The sequence below is a fragment of the Hesperophylax consimilis genome, chromosome 4 (genome assembly GCF_061612785.1).
Source record: "Hesperophylax consimilis isolate HC1 chromosome 4, BYU_Hcon_1.0, whole genome shotgun sequence".
NCBI lineage: Eukaryota > Metazoa > Arthropoda > Insecta > Trichoptera > Limnephilidae > Hesperophylax > Hesperophylax consimilis.
This window is the reverse complement of record NC_142839.1, coordinates 37056033-37070974: the sequence shown is the minus strand read 5'-3', so window position 1 is coordinate 37070974 and position 14942 is coordinate 37056033. Positions and strand designations below refer to the sequence as shown.

Here is a 14942-nt window from a genome sequence, read left to right as displayed (position 1 = left end):
GACCGCCAACTTCCCTTTTTTGGACAATTTTGCTAGCGCCAACCGCGTTCATTAATAGTCACCAGCTTTCTTTCAATATCTCTACCAGCCTTCCCATCATACTTCCCATCATACTTCGCATCATACTTCCCATTATACTTTCCAACATTCTTCACTCATTCACCTGCCCCAAGTATTCATTATTCACAGCTATATTGCACAATGTTTTTGTGCTCTCTTTCAAACACCACAATTATACATATATATCCATGTTTATATGTGTAACTATTACATCACCTTGTTCCTGCTTTGATATCTACCCTTCACATTGATGAAAGTGAAATTCAATGTCACCAATTAAAATAGCATTACGTTGTGATAGTCAACGTAGTTAAAATCGATATCAACCTTGAACCTTGAAATAAATTATGTAAATATTAGGTACGTTACAATTTACCTACACTTGGAAATCATTTCGAATCATTGTGGTATATAGACAGAGTTTATATTCCTTGCAAAATCAATATAAAATTTTGTTCCCGTGCGGGAAGTAAAAAGGGGGTGTGGCGGCTGTCGATTTCATCAAGAAACAGTAAAGTTTCCACATAAAATTTATGTTATATACACAAAAAAAAAACATAAATAAAAAGAAACATAAAAACAACTTGATGAAAATAAGAAAATAACTTTGATATCTTACCCACAGCAGGGAGAGAGGGTACGTAATTAACAATTATATCTAATTTTCTCCAATTTACATTTAGTAAACTGAACTAAGGATATATGAGACTATTTATGGTGTCTTAGTCCATAGCTTGGTTTACCGAAGGAGTTCTTATGTTTTTTTTGTATGCTTTTATAATTGGTCAATTAATGATAGTTTGTGTTTATTGAAAAAAAAATAGACATAATATATTTAATAAAAAATATAGATCTACATAACTATTTTTACCCATTGCGAATATGAATGTAATTAGGTAGGTACCTGTAGTCCCATAAGAATATTTTGTTTTACACCTAAACACTAACGTTTTTAACACTTTTTCAGCAACTTTTAATCATCAATTATTTCAAGTAATCATAGTAAATTTTTTAATTTAAATATTAAAAAATAAAGTCGCTATTCGCGTCTGTCTGTTTGGGCGCTTAGTTCTTCAAAACTACGCAACGGATTTTGATAGGGTTTTCACTATCATTTAGAGAATTTCTTTCGAAAGGTTTATATATTTAAAACATGCATATTATATTTATAGAAAGTAGATAAAATTCGATGTTTTGTAATTAAGTCATAAACAAATTGTATATCTCAAAAAGGCCTACAGAAAAGTCCACAATGATTTGTCATCTCCTAAGGATAACCCCCAGAAATGCCGGGTAAACGTCACCTAGAAAATAAATAAGTTACAAAGCTTTCCTAAAAATAAAAAAAATAAATATTGATGTTATTGATATTTGATGCATATTATCGAAGTAAGAACCTTTGGTTCCAAAGTAAAGCCAATAGTAGCAAGTAAATCACTAGAAATTAATTGTATTTTTAATTTACATTTAAGTATCCGCATACAGTATGCGAATGCACGTGTAAGCAATATCAAAATATTATACAAACATTATATCTTGCACAATTACCTCAAATCATAACATGGAATCGTGAGAAAATTCCTTTAATCAATTTAATAATGGCGGCTAATGGATGTCCGCTATAATAACATACATACAACTACCAACAACTTACTTTACCGAATAACGAGGCAGCCAGCCAAGAATAAATTAATTTGGCGAGTGACCTTATTAGCTCAAAATCTCATCCACAATCTAAAAACCAAAATGCCTTGCTAAATACGTCACAATAAAAGTGTTACAATAATTTCAACAAGAAATCAAATACACAAATATGGAGAAAATTTGCCCTCATCCCGGAGAAAAACACAGTTATTATAATATATTATAGTGGGACTGGCCTACTTGAAAATTTATAATAATAAATATCCAATAACTCACACTGTTTACTCTATGGGGAAAAAATCAATAAACATTTAAATACTGATTTCCTCATTTCAATAACGACACGACGTGAACTGTTTTGAACAAATTCTTAATAAGAAAGATTTCATGACCTTCGATTTAGCATGTGGACAATAATATTGACTATACCGTTTCAGATTCAAATCCCGATTTAAACAATAACGCCTAACTATTTTCTTACGTTGAGCTTGTATATGCACGAAGAAAAACTGATTGAAAAATCAAAGCAAATACAATATCCCGCGTACGTTATATTTCAAGGCACATCGGAGACGAATTAGTAATAATTTTATTACACGTGTAGTATCAAATTGACAATAAACGCAACGCATGAAGAGTATGTAAACATGTCTGTGATAGTATATGATATCCACGTGTTTTGCCGGATGAATCGACAATTACCATTATCACCAGCAGGCTGCGTGCCGTCTGGCGCAAATCCACTTGACGCATTCAAACACTTTTCACAATAAAATAGTACTACTTACGCCATCTATTGTCGAAGCGTTGAAACGAAACAGATTTCACATTCGTCTTTTGTTTGGCGCCACAAAGATTTTACTAGAACATGAATATTTCTAAGAAATGATACGTCTATGGCTTTTCTTGTTATGGGTATTAACAGAAAAAGCTTTTTTCTTCTAACATTGGTTTTCATAAAAATAATAGTATTTAATAATTTACTTAAGTATCTAAAAAACAAATATTATTGTTAGCCCAGACGTTTGTTGACAATGAATATAGGTACATAACAAACGTTACCCACCTCACTAGACGATGTCTGATCTGAGAAACGAGTTTTGGGAAAAGTTTTAATGTAAAAAAGATTATATGTATTACAGGGATTTCCAATAAGAGGTGTTATTTTGAATAGCCCGCTATTTCGGTAGATGTTACTTTTGAAGCTGTCATTTTTTGACATTTGACAAGTAGAAACTACGTTATTGATAAAAACGGAACGATACACGCTTCAACAATGCATTGAAATTATTAAAATTCACTTAAGTGAATCAAATGCAAATCATCTTGAGTGATGAGGCCCATTTCCACCTCGGTGGCTTCGTTAACAAGCAAAATTGTCGCATCTGGGGCTCGGAAAACCCAAGAGTTATTGTTGAAAAGCCTCTCTATCCTCAACGTGTGACTGTTTGGTGCGGTTTATGGTCCGGCGGAGTCATTGGACCTTACTTTTTCGAAAATGAGGCTGGAGAAACAGTTACGGTGAATGGATTGCGCTATTGAGAGATGATTAATATTTTTTTATGGCCGGAATTGGATGGTATTGATCTGGACAACGTTTACTTTCAACAAGACGGCGTTACGTGCCACACAAGCAACGAAACTATTGATCTTTTATGATTGAATATCAAAATAACACCTCTTATTGGAAAATCCTGCATATGTACTCTAACTAATATTTATCAGCATTTACAAAATCGAAGATATGTTTTTGTTTCAAATATGGGCAGGTAATTTTAATGTCGATTCGAAAAGGGTTATAAAAAAAACATGTTTGTAAAGGGGTAAAAATTTATTTAGTAGGTAGGCACTTTGGAAGAAATACTAAATCTAAGGTTTTTATGTCGATATATATAAGTAATAGGAACGGTGGAGGAAAAAAAGACAAAATCATACAACTTTTAAAAAGTCTACCTCTACGGCAGGAGCATTAATCCAACTCTCTGATGCTCTTCTGGCCAGCAAGGCCGGGGAATACATAAGGTCTTCATCTTCCTCGTCTTCGTTCTGATACCACATTCTGCTAAGCTTCTAAATGCCCACAAAAAAAATTCTACTTGTGCACTGACCGACCAAATTAATTGAGGTTCCACAACAGTCATTTAATAATTATGTAAGAATTGTCTTCACTGGTAATTTATGTTAGTTCATTAAATGTTGCCAATTCACGACATTCGTGTCTCCAGCTTTAAAATAATAACGGATATTCATTCAAACGTGTGACTCCGTGCGCGGCCTGGCCAGTCGTAAGTGGTCGCCAGCAAAACAAATATATCCGAGATCCCGGAGCCCTAAAGGCCGGCCGGTGTATTTATAAAACACCCAATGATACGATCAAGTCTTTTTGCAGTCGCTGACTCAAACAATCCAACAAATTATGCACTTTTTGTAATACTAATTAGTTAACTTGTCACTTTCCCGCGTCGGTTAGGTAGGAATCTCTACCGGCTGCGGAAAGCGCGCCTAAAATCACGCGTAATTAATTCAAATCTCTAAATTGCTCAAAAAGAAGCTCCGATAGCGGCCATTGGCGTACTGGCGAGGTGCGATGAATATAGCTGCAGGACGGAAGAGCGAAAGAGAGGGGGCACTCCGCAAGAGCTTTAAGTGGGGGTGTTTAAAAAAACGTCCAATGCCTCGCACGGCTGAGCGACTTAGAAACAGAGCAATCTGTGTGTAAAATAATAAAAGCAGTCTCGATTCTCGTTATATTATAAATCTCTCATTGTTCCTGTGTCCTAGTTATAAATTGTCATCATAATCATGTAAATATTCTGGTGCCGGTGGGTAAAATGAATGATTGCTTCCAGCTTCCCGCTTTTCCCGCAATGCCGGCATGGCGCTGTGTTACGTGGGACTTTATAATTAGACGGCGCCATTTCAAACAGCTGTGATTTTACATCTTGTGCAGTTCGAGGATTCGTCCATTCTTTCCCCGTAATCCCCGCAATGTATTCCCGGAGAACGGCGAGAAAGTCGGTCAAGTGGATGACACGCATTTTTAAATATGTCAAAGATTAGTAAATTATATTGGTATATATTTCATTCGGTTCAACCTGTCCTGGACTGCTGATTAACATCATATTTAAACGAATAAAGTTTTTTTAATAGGCAGTATTAAATTATTTTTGTATTATTTACAAAACGAAGCAAATACTACACAGTTTTCATGGTCATTCAAAATATCAAATGGATTCTTTGAGATAATTCCGAAAGCCCAAAAATGTGCACATTGACTGAGATGATTCACAAAAAATCTAATCATGAAAGCGATGCACTACGTCGTGTAGTATTTAAAATTGAGCCGCTATCAATAATAACCCTTACGTAGATGGCGATAAGGTTTAAATTCCCGCTTAACACCATCCGCCTCTTTTGATTTATGCAAGAAAAAAACATGGCCAAAAAGTGCCTTTTATTTTATTTTGTGGATGTTCAGGCATAAATATTAAAAAAAATTCCGATCATTTTATAAATAACTTAATTTGCCACACTATACAATAAAATAATAACCGAAAATGGGTTCGTAAGTAGGAGATTTTGAACTTTAAAGCAGTTTTCATAGCCCTTATACATTATTTTTTTCTGGGCTTATAAAAAGACTAATCTAAAAAATACTCGATTATTTCAAAGGCCAAAATGTATTCTACTCGCAGTATTTAATTAAAGCATCTGAAACATTTCTAGGCGACCAAATTTTCAAACCAAAAACACATGATTTTGCATTACTACGTATGGCATCGCCTCAAGCTATCAATAATAACCTGACTATGATCATGAAGCCATCTTTGACAAGCCTGATCTGATCATGAAGCTATTCGGAAAAAATAGGATTAACATAGACGAAATAATTAGCTAGACGCTAGACGTAAAACATTAAAGGTTTTTAAAATAGCCTCCAGGGTGGTAACATTGATTTTTATTTCTTAATTAGTTCGAAAATATTTTTCTAAAAGCAAAAATCGTTTTCGTCAAACATACCAAAACTACCTTCAAATAAGATGAACACACGTGGGAGTTCTTGTTTCCGTTCAAATACTGTCCGGCCGAAAACACCGAAACTAATTTTTGTGACAAGCGGTGACAGACATTTTCAAAAGCAAATCGTTTCATCAGCAAAAATCATTGTTTTCAGACAAAAGATATTTTCGAATCTTCATAATTTAAGCTCTCCATTTAAAAAAAAATAATTCGCATTATTTTTTTTATTTTTTCGGAGAAGTTTTTTAAATTTGTCTATTTGAATTTTACTTTTGTTTTCATGAATGAATGAATGTAAGTCTTGAAGTGGAAACTAACCCACTTCTCGACATCCGATCGAGCTGAAACTCGACAGATAGACTCGTTGTCGATGGCAATGCATTCATTCCATCAACCAATCACGTATACACACGCGGAAATTCACGCACTTCTGAAATCGGATGACACTACAGCAGTTAATATACGATATAAATGTCATTTGGCGAGATTTTAGCGCTGTTGACTCCAGTAACCGGGAAAGAAATGTTCAATTGTCAGTCAAACCAATGTATTATTATATTTTTTAACTTTTAAAAAACATTTAAAAATAAATGCATTACTGTAAAAAACGCTTGTTTTTACGAGTTGATTTTTTTTATAACCGTTAGAAAACCAAATGATGTGAGAAGATTTTTATAACAAAATTCAAAATAACAATGAAATCAAGCATATTTAACGATCGTACGTACAAGAAATCAAGCATATTTAATAGTCTCTGCCATCCTAAATTGGGATTGGGAAATTGTGAAGGGAAGAAATACAAGGAGAACCTAGTTTTTCAGATCGGGTCACTGAATGGTTGGTCTTTCACCAGGATGACACTGGAAGTATAACACTGTATTCTGTATACACGGTCCCCAAAACTCCTAGTTTGTAACTAACTATTTTGTAGTACAACTATTTTGTGTTATAAATTTTTGTGGTTTAACTATTTTGTGGCATAACTATTTTTGATTTTTTCTTTCATTTTCGAGTAAAATCAAGTACGAAGTTTTAAAAAAAAATATATTTTTGACGGGGGTTTTAAATATCAGATATTTAATTCATTTTAAAATGTGTCGAATTGTATCCGGTTAAATTTTTTTTTTAACACCTTAGTTGCCGTTTAAAAAATAATATTATCAAGTAATATAATTATCGAAATGCTCACATTTTAAAAACGAGATTTTTTGGGTTCTCATGGTGTAAATTTACCAGTTTCCTGCTTCTACTTCTAGTTGCCGGACACCGTGTAAAGCCGAAAATTAATTATATGTGAATTAAAATAATTAATTTATTATCTAACCTCAGGTGCCAAGCATCTTAACCACTTGACTACAGAGGTCGTCAATATAATACAGGGTGCAGCAAAGCAGACAGTGCAGTTTTGAAGCGGAAGGGTTTCATCATATCGGAAGGGTTGTGCCGTTTACAGTCGTTCGATGGTTAATTCCTGACAACACCGGGGCTTCGCCATCCGCACGTTTCCTGAAAATTCTTTCTTCGCCACCCAGTGAATACCCAGTGAACCCAGTCGAGCCGTAAATAAATAAAATTTTCGGTAATGGGCTGAAAATAACCCAAAGCAACTTCACGAAACACCTCTCCACTCCCCAAAAGTGACCGTGTTGTGCGCGATTTCCAAATTTGGGGTGATTTGGTCTTATTTTTAGAGGAGAATGGACGAACCGTAACTGTCAACGCTAAACGTTATGTTGGTTTATTTGAACCTCAATTGGAAGAACGAACAGAGAACACAGATCTGGTAGACCCCTAGTTTCATCAGGACGGTGCTATGACCCATACTGCTCGAGTTTCAATGACGAAACTGCGACAGATGTTCCCTGCGCACCCCATCGCTCTGAGGGTTGACGTGGGGTGGCCCGCACGCTCAAATGATTTGAGCTTCTGCGACTTCTTCATGTGAGGCTACCTGAAGGAAAATGTTTGTAAAAATCGGCCCCACACCTTAGAAGAACTCAAGGATTACATTCGGAAGGAAATCGCCGCTATACCCATCCAGATGTGCCAAAATGAAGCTGAAAAATTCAGAAATCGGCTTCGTCAATGTATCGATGCTCCGGGCCACCATCTTTCAAATGTCATCTTCAGGAATTGATCCATAAAATGGCAAGATGTACCAAACAAAATAAAATAAGCACCAATGCTGTAAGTTGCATCGTTTTTTTATAGCTCTTCAAAACTGTACTGTTTGTTTTTCTGCACCATGTATTTTAATGGATAATCTTATATTATGCAATCTTTGCGGATGAACTTATTTTTAGAAAGGCGTGTTATAATTCACGAATTCTGGCTTGATTTAATTATTATGAACACCAAGTGGGCTGAAACTACAACGGTATTTGTTTGTTCGACTAAAGTAAATATTGAATAATTCGGAAGCATAAATCTCAAAGAGCTTTATCCAGCGCAATGTTGTAATATCCGCTAATAAACATTGGCTCGGAAATAACGCCGGGTGACGTACGAACTTATTTCACAGGAAATATTATATAAATATTTTATTAATGAAAAGGCTTCGACCTACGAAGATTTTAATAACTTACACTGAAATTGAAAATCAAAGTCTAGTCTTTCAAACGGAGAGTTCTGACGTCATTAAATTTCAACTCTAAATGTCACTTACACCAATATGAAATATTAAAAAAAATATATATTAAAAAGGGCCTTTTCCGCATTTTTCCATCGTTTCAAATGATTTTCGAACATGATTGCAGATAATCGGGCGGTAAAATAAAATTCAGACCCTAGATTAATTTTTCATGATAAATTTAAGTACTTTCAATAATGGCTCTTGTAACTTACATTTCGAATATATTTTTAGAAAACCGCTAAAACTAGCACCTAATGACAAACGAAACCAACCCTCATTATTACACACTGGTAAAATTTAAAATAGTATTCATATCTCGCATGAAGTTAAAAAAACTGATTTTTGTCGCGCGGTTTCTTGTTTATTCCTGGGCAATCCTGACCACCCTGATAGTTTTTGTTAAAATGTGGAGCAAGCAAATGGCTAATAGAGTCAAGCAAAATAAAAAACATATTTCACTGCAATAATAATGTCAGTACCAATACGCTTTTAAATTACCATTAGGTAACCAATGTGCAGAAAGAGCTGATATTTTTAGTAGCACATAAAAAACCTTTTACATATCTTAAAACAGTTACTGGTTCACAATTTGTTTCCTGTAATCTTATGGTAAATTTTATGTGTTTTATTGTGTATATTTAATGGGACTTGTACCTTGTTCCGTAAAGTTGCTAAATAAGATTCAATTCAATGTACCTGTGCGTTCAACACGCTCCTCTGTCCTGTTCTGGGTGGATCAATGCAAAACGAACTCTAAGCAGATTTCTTGCCTGAACAGACTATGCAATAATTACAATAGCGTATTATCTAAGGTGGATATTTTAAGTTGCAAACTTACCAAATACAAGAGGTCCATAAAATAATATTTATCTGATGGTTTGTGAATAATATTGTGTCTCTATTGTTTATATTTCTATTATGATTTGATTAATATCTACAACCTCTCCCATGGCTATAAATATATTGATAAATGTTTTTTTTTGTAAATTTTTCTTTTTATATAATCTTTTGTTTTGTATAAATTTTTCAACTCATATTCCTTTCTTACAAATTCAATTTACTTATTCCTTACTATGCTGTCTCAGTAGAGGTAAAGTCACAAGAAGGAAATACATAATTGGTTTTATTTTGGCTATATAATACGTATGTACAAAAATTAATAAATCTAACAGTCGATTTCCCGAAAATTTATAAAAAAAAATAATAATATTTTTTTAAATTAATAAAAGAATCCGCCAGCGTAGAAATAACATTGCGGTTATCTAAGATAACGAAAGATTCAGAGTTAAATGATCCCAAATTAGCCGGAACAAAATAGTTCAGGATTATAAGTAAGCAAGTAGCTACCACCTTGTAAAGTTTTGGTTGACAATCCTCAGTAGTGAGTCACTCGCAACGCCGGGCCAACAAGTCCCGCCAAGACATCTATCAAGACGGCTTTATCGAGTTCCGAGTTCCTTTACAAGTCTGGGGGGCGGATTGAAGTTTGGGGGGCGGACTGTATAGGCTATAGGCGTAATTAGAGTTTGATCTCGAACAATTTATTTATTACTTTTCATAGTATTGCGGAAAGCTGTGAAAGAATGGATTTCGACAGTAATTGTTACTTTGTATTGTATTTAATGTGTGAGTGGTGTTTGTATTTGATATCGTAATTATGTGTTCAAATAGTAGCTGTCAAAATTAATATTAACCGCCAATTTAATAATAATAATATTTGCATGAATTGCACAGCACAGTCTTATTGAAAACCACCAAAATGATGTGAATAGGTATCCTCCCGATTGTTTTACGCGAATCCGTTAGCTTATTAAATATTATACATAAGCGTTGACGGAAATAGTGCATTATTTTATTCGTTGTTAACCCCTTCAGACAGTGAGCATTTGTGCATATTTGAAAATACACAGTTTTCAATTTTTTTGCGCACTATCTAGGGCGAATAAAAATTGGCAGTTTTCGTTTTCCAATTGCTGATATAACTGGCTATTGTATTTTAATTACTAGTTCAAGCGGTAGCCATTTATATATGGCAAAATGTGATTTTCGTGTTTAATCTCTACCGAATTTTTTATCCCGATTTAAAAAGTAATTTTGTGTAGTTTTATAAAATGCTGTATTTCTGATATGTGAAACGCATTTATTAATGTGTAACTAATAACATAGCCTAGGAACTTTAAAAAAAATGTAATGCTCACCCTTTTCTGAACCCCGCCCCCTCCTCCGCCTCCTCCGCCTCCGCCGCCACCGCCGCCTCCGCCGATAGGAGGGGGTGCCACCTTGGAGCCAATGTACAGGCTCTCCGTCCGCTTGGGCTGCGCCAGCGAGGGGATGATGTCCTGCCCGAGGTTCCTCTTCCTCAATAACACATCCTCGAATGGAGGATTCTGCCCCATCGATGACTGGTTCATCACAGTGTACACAGGCGTCGCCGCTCTGGAGCTATGTCCTTGTCCAGTCATCACGGACCCATTCCCTGTTGATTGAATCGGAGTTCCAGATCGCATTTGGGAATTGCCCCTTGCCATTCTGTCCATAGGCTCCATTCCTGTTTTGTCTACAGAAGGCTGCCTTGAGTTACCAGTAAGACTTAAACGCCCAGTCGCTCTCGCATACCTGTCCACGCTCGAGTCTCTACTAGGAGGCCGTTTATAATGGTCGAAGTGATCTATTGATGACTGATTTACGAGCGGCGGTCTGTCTCCGACCTGTCGCGAGTTCCGCCTAATGGACTGTCCGTACGACGAAGCATTGTTCATCATGGGCTGCGATTGCTGCATGGAAATATCGTTCATCATCGGAGACGAGCCAGGAGGAATGGAGTTCGGTAAGTCAGGAACCCTGTTCTGTTCCATCATGTATGGATCCATATTTTGGGACATTTGATTCTGATTGAAGTTATTATATTGATTAGAATTAGGTGGGTTATTTTGGAAGGAAGATTGTTGTTGTTGGCTAAATGAATTATAGTTTTGATTTTGGGGTTGATTAAAACTATTTTGCTGGGTAGAATTATTAAACTGTGGATATGTTGATTGCTGGGCGTACGAATTTTGTTGCTGGTAATTATTTTGGGACTGGTTTTGGTTTGGCGACTGTTGATAGTTGTTTAGCGGCCCTACAGAATTCTGCTGCTGGAAGTTACTCTGCCCTTGTTGATAACTCGGTGTTTGCTGTGGAAAGTTTTGTTGCGTAGCTGCATAGCTCGGCTGCGTTTGTTGATAATTCGACGGTTGCTTATGGTAACTAGACTGTGAATTGGTTTGTGGTATATTATTAGGAACTTGACTAGACTGCTGTGGTAGGTTTTGAGTAGCATACGCAGAAGCTGGTTGGGGATAACTGGAATCATTTGGTTGTACAGCTTTCGGATACTGTTCTGAAGTTCGCCTTATTGACGAAGCGAATGTGGTTTTTGCTGGAATCGGGGGAGGACTAGTAATGGGACTCGATACGGGAGGCTGATCGAAGTTTTTCGTTGGTGGATGTAGAATAGATTTGGAAGGAACTGCGTCATCAGGCGGAGGTTTGAATTTATCCCTGATCCGTAACCTGTCTATTCCCGGTTGCTTGAAGTCAGGTGCAAACTGCTTTGCGGTGACTTGGGCCACGTCTGAGTCTTCTTTAGCGTTATCAGCGGCAACGTCAGCTTGTTCCGCCTTTCCTCGGGCGGTTGCGGTTCTACAAAATACAATCAGAATTAGAAAGATTATGAACCAATTTCATTTATGTTCAATTACTACAAAATTTTACGAGAAAGCAATAAATTTTTATATTTTGAAATTATTTCGGTCGTATAACAGGTAAACCTTTATTCAATAACATTCTATGATTTTTGTTAACATTTCTTTTTGCATTAATATTATGTGGTCTTCACATACATATACATTTGCATATTAAACATACATCTTAAGGACAATGGAGGGGGGGAAAAGTTGGAATTATGTAATTTTCTGTATCCTCAAATATAAGCATGTTGTGCATTGCACCATGTTGCCAGGATAAAACCAATTTAAAAAAATTGAATACAAAATATTGTAAGGCCGCTGGGAGGTCCGATGAAACCGGTCAGAGGTGTAATACCAGTTATATGGCATATTAAAAAGAATACCATAATCACCTAGAAATAGCAATGTCCGCCTTCTGCAGAGCGATCTTGGAGGCTCTCTGCGCGGCGTTGACGGCTGCGTCGATCCGCTCGCGAAACTTGGCGCTGCGGATGAGGAAGAGATGGCGTTTCTTCTGGCTGGTGATGAGCACATTGTTCTTGTACTTGCCCTCCTCCTTGGTGCCGTCGCGGAACGTGGTCACTCCGTAGCCGTACTTCTTGTTGGCGAACCACTCTCCTTCGTAACGCAGTCCGTCGCTGCGTTCGCTGATGCCGAACCCCGTGCGCTTGTCGTTCTTCCACTCGCCCATGTACGTCTCCGTCACGGCGCTGTCCAAGTGCTCATCCTGGAATAAATGGAAAACACCAATTAGAAAAGCACCAACTACACAGAGAAAACGTACTGATCTTAAGTATTGCTAATTTATTCAAATCCCTTAAGAAACGGGACTATAGGCCCTTACTGTATGAATTCGATTTCATGTTAAACTTTTAGTAAAAAAGGACTGAATTAACGCGCGTCGGAACACGTGTTCATAAAAATCATAACATTTTCGCATTTCGTGATTACACATGTTGCGATATATTCGGAAAGTACTTATATTCTATTAGGAAGAGACCAGCTGCTCCGTTTTTCGTAAAGATTTTAATAAATCAGCAATACTCATTTTTATCCGTTTAGAAAAATACCGAATTGAAAAGTACCAAATAGAAAAACATCCATAAGTAAAGACACCACTTAGATAAGTGCCAAAAAAAATTAACACGCTAGAAGTTCGAGTGAGAAGAACACTAATTAGAAAAGTGCCAATAAGAAATACTACAAGCAAGTGAACTGTTTTCGAATTAAATAAATAGATCATGAACGGAGACATGCCGAAAAGAGATAGATATTCTATAATAAATGGTTATAAGTTGGTTAAAAAATATTCTCTGGAGAGAGATCGATTTTATTCAGTTTTTGCAAAAAATATAAGATTTCAATTTTTTTTATTAAATGATTATTTTAAACCGCTTTGTTTGAGTTATGTATATATAAACTAACCGGTTTCGGTTGCACTCAAACGTTTTCAGGACAATCGAAATATAAACTTCGTCCTGAAGAATAACTGAATGAATAACTCAAATAAAGTGGTTTAAAACAAAGTTAACAAAATATATTTATGTAATGTCAAGCCACAAAGTGTTTGCTTTCTTCAATAAATGTTTATTATCTCGGCTATAAAAGCTGAGAACTTTTATGGAAAATCTGAAAAAAAGACGCGAAATTCCTCTTTTTCAAACGACATTGATAGTTCAACCTTCACTAATTTGGAGAGGTTTTCAAGGACGATCCGCACCTGAATTTATGCAAAGCGAAATTAATGTCAAACTACAGGTGTCATATAAAACGCTGTCTGCCATGCAAACATGTATAATAAATTATAAACAGCCAAGGGTTTTAATGAATTTTTTTTTCTGAAAATTAGTATCAAACAAAGCCCTACCCATTCGTAGGTAGGTGAGTTCACGTTATATTCAAATAATAATTAAATGTATCCAAAGAAACACCATCCAATGGGTTAGCAGGTTAACAGCCACTCCAATATCAATAGTAGTCTGCTTTTCATTTTGAGCTTGATAAAAAAATATTTTACAATCTTTCGACGAATTATTCATTCGTACTCTCACAGAAGATTATGTAAATATTAAGAATGTGTATAGAATGTTTAGTTTATGTTAATGCAAACCAGCATTGCTCAGTTGGCTATATTCGTTTCTTTAATTTAATTAAAAATCTTATTCGTAATAGTCAGTGTAAGGAATATCTTTTATGACCAAAGCTTTTACAGAAAAGCATAAAACATTTTCTGTCAGTAAATTAGAAAAACTCCTTTGTTATCTAATCTTGGAATATTTTATTACAGCAGAACTGCGAATAGGTTTTATACTTTTATTAACATCATATAAAATATAGTTTACCAACAGAGAAAAACGTATTTGTTCTCTTTAGGTTTTAAATAATTATCTACAGCTTTATTTATTTTTATTTTATTTAAACGCCCATAGGGCTTTTACCTATAATAATGTACATCTTTATTTTTTAGTTATACAGATTAAATAAATCAGTGTTAACAAAATATAGGTTACATCTTCTAGTGAGGCGGGTTACTTTCATGTTTGTAATTTTGATCATGTTATTGCAATAAACGCCCGGGTTGCCGGCAATAAAAAAAATCAGAGTTAACAAAATATGTTACATAAAATATAAGAGTTTAAAAAATATAGGTATGGATAGAGTACAAATAAGTGAGACGAAAAATAGAAAATCTGCCAAAATCCTCCAAATCAACCTTAATTATAATAACAATAGTTTACAAAGTAGGTAGAAATAGTTCGCACATACTCCGTTTAAAGTTTGCCAAGTTAAAATTATTGTCAAATACAATTTATATTGTTTAAGTATTTGTTACCAAGACTGTGTAAACGTTGTATTGG

At 35.3% G+C, this 14942-nt stretch overlaps 2 protein-coding genes across 2 annotated transcripts in view; both read right to left on the bottom strand.

Moving 5' to 3' along the window:
- Nucleotides 1–4292, bottom strand: part of LOC149424659 (uncharacterized) — a 28919-nt gene extending 24627 nt beyond the window's left edge. Inside the window, exon 1 of the mRNA XM_089630909.1 lies at nt 3658–4292. Within this exon, the coding sequence (XP_089487035.1) occupies nt 3658–3762 (105 nt within the window). The 5' untranslated portion in view covers nt 3763–4292. The remainder of the gene's footprint in view (nt 1–3657) is intronic.
- A 1196-nt stretch (nt 4293–5488) lies between these two features.
- On the bottom strand, nt 5489–14200 carry LOC149424658 (uncharacterized). The gene is made up of 5 exons (XM_089631087.1): nt 14195–14200; nt 12477–12811; nt 11776–12037; nt 10555–11244; nt 5489–5557 (listed from the first exon to the last, which is right to left on the bottom strand). Exons 1-5 carry the CDS (start codon nt 14198–14200, stop codon nt 5489–5491), a joined length of 1362 nt encoding a protein of 453 aa, XP_089487213.1.
- Nucleotides 14201–14942: the final 742 nt, after the last annotated feature.

Excerpts from the sequence above, each read along its gene's own strand:
- LOC149424658 (XM_089631087.1), bottom strand. Across the intron at positions 12,038-12,476 it reads GCGGACATTGCTATTTCTAG|AACCGCAACCGCCCGAGGAA; the intron begins GTGATTATGGTA and ends TGTATTTTGTAG. Across the intron at positions 11,245-11,775 it reads CTAGTCCTCCCCCGATTCCA|AATCAAATGTCCCAAAATAT; the intron begins GCAAAAACCACA and ends AACTTCAATCAG.